This window comes from Myotis davidii, unplaced genomic scaffold (genome assembly GCF_000327345.1).
Source record: "Myotis davidii unplaced genomic scaffold, ASM32734v1 scaffold1203, whole genome shotgun sequence".
NCBI lineage: Eukaryota > Metazoa > Chordata > Mammalia > Chiroptera > Vespertilionidae > Myotis > Myotis davidii.
The window spans coordinates 545,327-554,126 of NW_006294353.1; the positions used below are offsets into that span (position 1 = coordinate 545,327).

The following is an 8,800-nucleotide window of genomic DNA, read 5'->3' on the forward strand; positions in this document are numbered from 1 at the left end:
ATGCCCTTGACCGGAATCGAACCCAGGCCCCCTCAGTCCGCAGGCCGACACTCCATCCACTGAGCCAAACCAGTTAGGGCAATGTTTTCACTTTTTAAAAATTTGAGTTTTGAGAATTCTTTATATATTCCGGATACAATTCTTGATCAGATATATAATTTTCAAAGATTTCCTCCCAGTCTGTGGCTTGTCTTTTTCTATTAACAGAATCTTGCACAGGCTCTTAGCTGCAAATTCCAAACACTCCAATGAATCCCACCTCTCTTTGAAGAACAATGATAATTATCACCCCTTTTTCCCAAGAAGCAAACAGGCTTGGAAACGGGGAGGCCCCGTGACCTGTTGGCAGAGCAAAAATTTGAACACAGACCTCACCCACGGACACTACTTCCCACTGGCAGTCAAGGGCTGCTATGAGCCTCCTTCCCCAGGAAACTCTGAGCATCTCTAAGAAAAAAGCAGGGCCCTAGCCAGCTTGGCTCAGTGGACAGAGCATCGACCTGCGGACTGAAGGGTCACGGGTTAGATTCTGGTCAAGGGCATATGCCTGGGTTGTGGGCTTGATCCCCAGTGGGGGGTGTGCAGGAGGCAGCCAATCAATGATTTTCTCTCATCATTGATGTTTTTTATCTCTCCCTCTCCCTCTCTGAAATCAATAAAAATATATTTTTAAAATTTAAAAAAAGAAAAAAGTAGGAATGAATCAGATAAGCCAACAGGGTTCTCTCACAACAGATTTATTTGCTGAACCTTGGTGCCGAGCCTTGATGGACATGCAAGAGGATCAATTCAGGGCCTTACAGTCTTCGGACCCACTCAGCTCCCAGGTATCACCAGATCAAGGCACTTTCCCAGCAGCTGGGCAACACCTGGGACCCCAATAACTCCAAGACAATCTCGAAGCAGCTGCAGGCTGATGCCCTGAGCACACTCTGAGCACCCATGTGCAGAGGGCAGCCTCTGCTGGCCTGGTCTGGGCTCAAACTCTCACCCGCGACTGGCCATACTCAATCTATCCACCTCTCTCAGACACCCTGGTGACCTAGGATTAGATGAAGGCAGCTGGGAGGGGCCTTCAGCTACCATCCTCCTTATTCACCCAGAAGCAAGTTCCCAGCCTGCCCCAGAGTAGGCGGAAACATGTTTGTTGAGTGACTAAACGAGCAGCAATGAGCCGGCGTGAGGAAAGCCTGATGCTTCCAGGGCCCAACAATGAGTGCTTGGAGCCCCCGGACAGAGCTGGACCCTGGAGCCCCCGCTCAGCCAGCTGTATTTCTTTGGTTTAGGGGTAGCCCGAAGCCAAGGGTCAGAACAAGCCTTTCCCACCCTCCCAAGTTCTCAAGTCTGGCCTAGATGTGTCTACTGAAGGCCTCCTTCCTGCCAGGTAACTTGTGGGGGTCTCCAACCCGCAGACACAAACGATCTAAAGCACAAAGCAGTTCTCAAGCACAGGGAACACCCGCCGTGGCTCTCCTGCCGACTGCACCGTGCGTCTGAGCACACGAGGCTGGTTCACGTCCAGCCTCACATCAGCTCTTGTGCAGAGGAGGGCCAGGGGACCCCACTGCACAGACGGGGAGCGCAAGGCTCAGTGAAGGAGGCCTCTTGACCAGCAATGCCCTGGAGTCAGCAAGATTAGAAATCACAGCAGCTGTCTCGCAGGAGGTACTCGGGAATCATCCGTCAAATAAATGTCTCAATAATGCTTGAAATTCAGTCAAAACATAATTTTAGAAGGAAATAATAGAGCCAAGAACATAACTGTCCGTGTTTCTGGCTGGAGCCACTGCCAGGATTCTGTGCCCCCTCCCCCCCAAATCTGGCTCAACAGGGGTTCCACAGAGATAAACCCCATTCCTACAAACGCCCTGTACCCCATATCTCCTCTAACCCCTCACATCAGCCCCAGAGGGTGGGCTAAAGGCCCCAGTTTGCAGACAGGGAAGGTGAGGCCTGGAGAGGGGACAGCTGAGCCCAAGAAACCTCCCCCACCCCTGACTCTGAAGGTTCTGGATCTTCTCCCCAGCACCCCACAAGCCCCGTGGGCCACTCCCTAATCTGCCTTCTTGGTTTTCTTCTTCCTGGAGCCCTCACTCAGCTCCTCCTTGGACTTGGTGGCCATGGCGGAGTGCGGGGAGCCGGGCCCACTGCCACCGTGGGACCCTCCATGGGCCCCACCGTGGTTGTCGTGGTGATGGTCACCCACCAAGGCCGACCCAAACAGCACGGGACAGACATAGCTCTCCAGAACATCGAAAGGGGAGCTGTGGGAGTGAGTGGCTGTCAGGAACACCTGAGGAGGGGTGGCAGGGGGACAGGGGGACAGGGGGACAGCAGAGCAACAGAGAGAGATGGAGAGAGAAAGCCAAGGGGGTGGGGGGAGAGAAGATCAGCCAGATCAAGGTCAGAGGTAGGCCACACCCAGCCCTCTGGCTGCACAACCCCTCACCCCCAGGAGGGTGACCAACTGTCCCAGGATGTGGAACGTTTGGTGCTAAAACCAAGACCAGGCTGGGCTCAGCGGGACAGTACTCCCAGAAGTACTCCCACACCTGGGCTCAGGGAGGAGCGCTGCTTGGCCTGGAGTCACTAATTCTCTTTTGACGGCTCAGGCCTTTGTACCTCTGGACCAGCTCCACAGGGAGGGAGGAGAATGTGGCCCCTCAAGACTCCTCCTGGAGGGCGGGGAGACCCCAATTCAAGGCCTGATGATCAGACCAGCCCCATTCTTGGTCTAGCCCAGCGCCCTGAGGGCACCTTCCCTGCATCTTGTCCCTCTACTCTCCACACCCAAGGCACGCAGACCCTGCACACTCCTGGCCCCCTCTCAGCTTTCCCTAGCCTGGGCCTTCTGCTGGGAAAGACTTGTTCCCTCACTCCCGAGCCCACCTGCTGGACACTGCTCTTCTCAGACCCCCCTCCATGCACAGGCCTATGGGCAAGGTCCCGACCTCCATCCCCACTCGGGAGTCTCCTTTCTTGGACAGGAAAGTGCAGGTGGGTGTGGGTCAGGACTGGAAGGCTTACCTTACAGGACACCATGAACATGGTGAAGATGAAGATGAGACTGGCTTTGGACACCGGGAGCCAGCGGGTCTGCTGGAGGGTGAAGAGGATAGCTCCGTACAGGCTGGCCTTGGTGGGGCTGGAGGGGACAGCCATGGTTACTGGGAGGCACGGCACGGCTCAGGCCTTTGTACCTCTGTCCCAGACCCCCTCCTCTGCCTGCCCCCAGCTGGCCCCAGCTCCCATTGGCTGAGTGTGACGTCTAGAAAGACCCACATGGTGGAGGAGGTGGTGTCTGTGCAGTCAAGCTTTAACTTGGCTCAAAGAGAGATCTGGCCTTTGTCTCTGGAGCCTGGGAGTGTCCTGTGTGACAGGAGGTTTCCTTGGGGACTTTGGGTCACACCAGAGAGTCAGAGTGCGATTTACGGTGGGGATCTTGGGCGCTGTGGTATCAGCTCAACTTCTAGGGGAGCTGGAGGCTGAGGTTGGTCATGCAGGTGGTCGGCTATGTCAGTGTCACTGAGCCCCAATAAATCCCTGGGCACCAGAGTCTGGAAGTTGGCTGTGACTATTCAGTGCACATAGTCGCATGTGGATGCTGGGAGAAACAGGCGCCGTCCACACGGCTCCACGGAGGGGGGACAGCCAGAAGCTCAGCCCGGTCTCGCCCGGATGCTGCCCCAGGTGTCTCTTACCTTTGCTCATTTTAGTCTGTATCCTGTAATAAAGTATAACCCTGAGCAAAAGGGCTTTGCAGAGTTCTGTGAGTCCTGGCGAATCATCAAACCCGAGGGTGGTCTTAGGGACCCCCAAACAGCACACTCCTCAGGATGTGGGGTCACAACAAACCATTTTCTTAGCTTTTCTTTGCTTCCTTGCAGGCTGGGTTTCTAAGATTTTAACTTGTTGCAAGAGACAGATCCATGACTTCTGTTCCTGATGTCTGCCACTCACTGCATGTACCTAACGATGATATTTCCAAAGCCCTCACCGGGTACCAGGCCCAGGGGGTCATGTCTGTGATTCCACGGAAGCCTCCCCCTCAGCTGATGAGGCAGAAATAGAATCCGAGAGGGGAAGCCACTGGCCTGCCTAGTAGCAGGCGATGCAGCCATCTGGGCCCTATTTCTCTGTCAGTGGATTGAGGGTGGGAACAGACTTCTCGTGGAGATGAAACAAGATAAAGCCACATTTTCCAAAGTGTAAAACAACAGGTACTCATCATTGGTCTATGGGTAAGCCTTTTAATTTTTTCATATTTTAATAGCTATAGTTTACTTATTGTAGATTGGGAGAAAATTGAACTAGCCTGACCCTGTGAGGTCTTTTAAAAATGCATTAGGCTAAATGCAGTGCGGGGTTCTGCATTAGGTCCTGGATGCTGCAGTCTGGCCCTGCTCACCGTTCTCCACTTACCTGGTAGCTCCAGCCACATTCCCCCACTCCGTGCCCCATGCTCCCCACCCACCTGTGCACGCCTACCCTGCAGAACCGGGCAGAATTGTTGTTGCTTTTCTGACTTGGCAGAGTGATGGCCTTCTGAAGCAGAGGCTCCTTCTTTGCCAGAAAACTCCTATTCACTCTTCAAAACCCAAATCAAGTATCTGACTTCCCGCATCTCTGCCTGCCCCTGTCCCCTAGGCAGAGTCATGGTTCCCTCTCTGGGTTCCCCCAGACATGTCCTCTGGAAGCTTCTGGAAGGCAGAATCAGGGGCTGGACCTCCAAGTTACCAGAAGTATCCAATCCAGGGTCAGGTCCAGGGGCACAGGAGGAACAGATTAGGAGGGCGGGGTACTCACAAGGACATGTGCATGATCTCGTTGACCTCTGGCTTCCAGACCCCTCGGAGCAGCTGCTCAAAGTTGGACATGAGGGCAACACCAGAGCCTACGAAACAGGGTGCTTCTGAACGAACCCGCCACCCCCAAGGAAGCAGACTCTCGCTCCTGGAGTCCTCCCAGGGGGACCATGAGCCCGGGTGTATGTGGATCAGTGGCAGGTGAGGAAACATGCTCAGAGCAGGCAGAGTCAGGCCGCAGGTCACACAGCAGCACATTTGGAGCAAAACAAGCGTGAAGGAATCAGCTCATACCCTACCTGCAAGGCTTGGACCAACCTGGGCTGTCTGCCCTGAGGGTTCCAATCCAGGGCCCTGAGCTGTGCATGAGGCTCCCAAGGGGACCCCCCACACATTGCCTCTCTCCGCAGGACTCTGAGCTCTCAATCTTTCTCAAGCCACTGGCCCCCCGGGGGGCATGCTACCTCCCCGGGGAATTGGTACAGGCTTCCTGGAGACACAATGGTTACATTTCCAGGAACAATACCCTCTCCAGGAGGGCTGTGAGCTGGGGTTCCTGACATGCACCAGGGGTTCAGAACTGAGGTGATTTTGTCTCCCGAGGAGGCATTTGGCAACGTCTAGAGACATTTTTGGTTGTCACAACTGGGGGGAGGGGGGTGTGCTCTTGGTGGGTGGGGGCCAGGGATGCTGCTCAACCCCTGGCCACTCATAGGATGGCCCCCACCACAGAGAATGATCCAGCACCAAATGTCAGTAGTGCCGCAATTGAGAAACCCTGCTCTGGGTATCAGCTGTCATTGTTTCATCGTTGTCCTATTTGCCTTTGACGGTTAAACTTCTGGAAAGAATCTTCTCATTTGCTCTAAAGCTGTGGGCTAAAGGGGAGCCTGGGCCCCTGCAGCAGTCCTGGTACCCCTCAGCCTGGCTGCCCAATATGCACCATTGGACCAGGGTTCAGAACTGGGTGATTCTCGGTTGTCATCATTATGGTCCTGTTTACCTTTGACCCAGCCAGTGGCAATCATGACGAACCACCCGTGGTGGTAGTGGTGATGCGCGTGGTGGATGCCCACGGCGATCTTTCGGACTCTCACCACCTCCTTCATGGCCACAAAGATGAGTTTCACAGGCAGGAAGCAGACACACTTGTAAAAGAGGTCCAGGGGACAGAAGAAAATCAGGTACCTTCGGGGAGAGAATGCCAAGCATCAGGGGGAGAGATTCTGGGGGCCCTGGGAGGCGAGGCTGTAGCCTTCTTGCGTGCCTGGCTCAGGGCAGAGCTGAGCAACAGAGCAGAGCCCTCAGGGCCACCGTGGAGGTTGTGCTGTTGGATCCCAGTCCCTCCTGCCTCCCACCTCTCTGGTGAATGGGTCACCCCTGCCCTCCGGCATTGCTCTCCCACGCCCGCCAGCCTGGCAATGCTTACCAGACAGCGGAGGCCAGCAGGACGCTGGAGTTGTTGCTGAAGTAGTCGATCAGGGGCTCCCCGAGGAGCAGATCAGCCAGGATGTAACTCCCGAAGCAGTGCAGCATGGCACACAGCCAGGATGCCACGGGGTGGCGCCGGGCCAGCTCCACTGCTCCTGGGGGGCAGGGGGAAGGGGGTGGCATCGTAAAGTATTTGGTAGCACGTGTCAGAATTTCCTTTCTTTTTAAGGCTGAGTAATATTCCAGACAGACACAGAGAAGGCGTGTGAATTGAACTGTGGACCTCAGAAAGATAGATTGTCCAGTCAGTGTGGCTCAGTTGGCCGAGTATTGTCCCAGGCACCAAAATGTCGCCAGTTCGATTCCTGGTTAGGGCACAAGCCCAGGTTGTGGCCTTGATCCTCAGTAGGGGACGTGCAGGAGGCAGCCGATCAATGTTTCTCACATTGATATTTCTCTCCCTCTCCCCTCCTCTCTCTCTAAACACCAAGAAAAACATTTTTTTAAAAAGTCCATGTTCATAGCAGCATAATCATCAAAAGGTGGAAACATCCTCAGTGCGTCCATCAAATGATATATAGATACAGACTGTGACCTAGCCATACAATGGAACATTATTCAGCCTTAAAAAGGAATGAAGTCCTTATTGGAGTATTTACTTCGTAAGGTAGATAAGTGTCTAGTCACTATATTGTACACATGAAAGTAATATAATATTGTATGTCAACTGTAATTGGAAAATAAATTAATTTTAAAAAAAGAATAAAGTCTTTTGGCGGGGTGGGAGGGAGAGAGAGAGAAACACTGATGTGAGACACAGTGATTGGTTGCCTCCCGCACTCATCCTGACTGGCTGGTGATTGAACTTGCAATGCAGGTACGTGCCCTTTGACCGGGAAACAAACCTTCAACCCTTCGGTGTGCAGGCCAATGCTCTAACCACTGGGCACATTGGCCAGGGCAGGAATGAAGTCTTGATAGATACTACAACATAGATGAGACTTGAAAACATGCTAAGTGAGAGCAGCCAGACACAAAAAGCCATAAGACCATATATTGTAGGATACCATTTATATGAAATGTCAGAGCAGGCAAATCCCTAGAAACAGAAAGCAAATTAGTGATTGGCAGGGGCTGGGGGAGGGGCAATGGGGAGTGACAGGTAATGGGATTTCCTTTTGGGGTGATGAAAATGTCTTAAAGCTTATATAGTACATGTAGATGGAAATATAGAGGTGGGCAAAGTAGGTTTACAGATGTGAGTACACAAAACAGAGTTTATTCTTGTATTGTTATTAATCATTGTATTGTTTATTTGTATTACAAATGTAAATCTGCTTTTGCCCACCCCTGTATATAACATGGCCTTTTGCATTCGTCTCTTTCACTGAGCACATTTTTAAAAATAATATTCATTTTTTACTGTTGTATAATGTTCCATCATAGAACCAGATCACAAGTTATTTAACCATTCTCTTGCATATACTACATTTTATAATGAGCAAGCATGCCTAATAAAAGCTGTTTTAGAGTAAATCATCAACACACTCCCCTTCCTCTTCGCCATCCCCACCAACTAACCATGTGATCTTGGACAAACTATTTTTCTCTGTGTGTCCCTTTCCTTCTGTCAGGTGCAAACCCTTAATCCCTTCTTTGCTCAACTCCTAACGATGATTGGGACCAAATTTTCCCTCCTCAGTCTCACCATGCAGTTACTTGCACCATGCGCATCCTTTCTCTGCCAGATTATCCTAAGGCAGTGGGTCTCAACCTTCTGGCCCTTTAAATACAGTTCCTCATGTTGTGACCCAACCATAAAATTATTTTCGTTGCTACTTCATAACTGTAATGTTGCTACTATTATGAATCGTAATGTAAATATCTGATATGCAGAATGGTCTTAGGTGTCCCCTGTGAAAGGGTGGTTTGACCGCCAAAGGGGTCGTGACCCACAGGCTGAGAACCGCTGTCCTAAAGTCTCAGCATTGAAGGATTTAATTACAGGATTTAAGAAAGCAGAGTTCTCTTCTCTGGAGTGTCTATTTAAAACCCTGCCAGCTGAGCGGTAATCCTTCAGAGCAGCTGGTGCGGCCTGCAGGGACCAGGTCAGATGAGGCACCCATGTTTTGCAGAAATGGATACCTCTGCGTTTAAAAATAGCCTCCAGAGGTTGAATTCTTTCCAGGGTTTTTTAGGTGCCCTCTGGGGCTATCCCAGGGACTGAGACTGGGGAGTGGGGGTGAAGACCTGGGTTTCGCAGGAGTAAAGCAGGTTCCATGTTTGTATCATGGTGAGTCCTAATTAAAATAAAGTCACACGCCTGGGTTTTGGCTCTGCTGCTCATTCAGGCATGGCCTTGGGCAAATGACTGCTCCCTCCCCAGTCTCTGTTTCCACTGCTGTCAAAAGAGAATGAGGCTCATTTGATTGAGCCTTCGTTCTGTGCACCGAAAGGTTGCAGGTTTGATTCCCAGTCAGTGCACATACCTGGTTTGCGGGTTTGATCCCTAGTCGGGGAATGTATGGAAGACAACCAATAAATGTTTCTCTCTCCTATTTTTT

General features: G+C 51.9%; 1 protein-coding gene across 1 annotated transcript; it reads right to left on the reverse strand.

Annotated features, from left to right (window-relative positions):
• Window positions 1-721: 721 nt before the first annotated feature.
• Window positions 722-6,434, reverse strand: TMEM38A (transmembrane protein 38A). The gene is made up of 5 exons (XM_006768437.2): window positions 6,235-6,434; window positions 5,809-5,993; window positions 4,807-4,894; window positions 3,028-3,145; window positions 722-2,293 (listed from the first exon to the last, which is right to left on the reverse strand). Exons 1-5 carry the CDS (start codon window positions 6,417-6,419, stop codon window positions 2,054-2,056), a joined length of 816 nt encoding a protein of 271 aa, XP_006768500.1. The 5' UTR covers window positions 6,420-6,434; the 3' UTR covers window positions 722-2,053.
• Between the last annotated feature and the right edge of the window lie 2,366 nt (window positions 6,435-8,800).

Bases quoted from the DNA above. Each gene is read 5' to 3' on its own strand.
- TMEM38A (XM_006768437.2), bottom strand. From the start codon at position 6,419: ATGCCACCCCCTTCCCCCTGCCCCCCAGGAGCAGTGGAGCTGGCCCGG. The intron at 5,994-6,234 runs GTAAGCATTGCC...CTCTCCCCGAAG, and splicing joins CTGCTGGCCTCCGCTGTCTG to GTACCTGATTTTCTTCTGTC. The intron at 2,294-3,027 runs GTAAGCCTTCCA...ACCCCTCCTCAG, and splicing joins TGTTCATGGTGTCCTGTAAG to GTGTTCCTGACAGCCACTCA.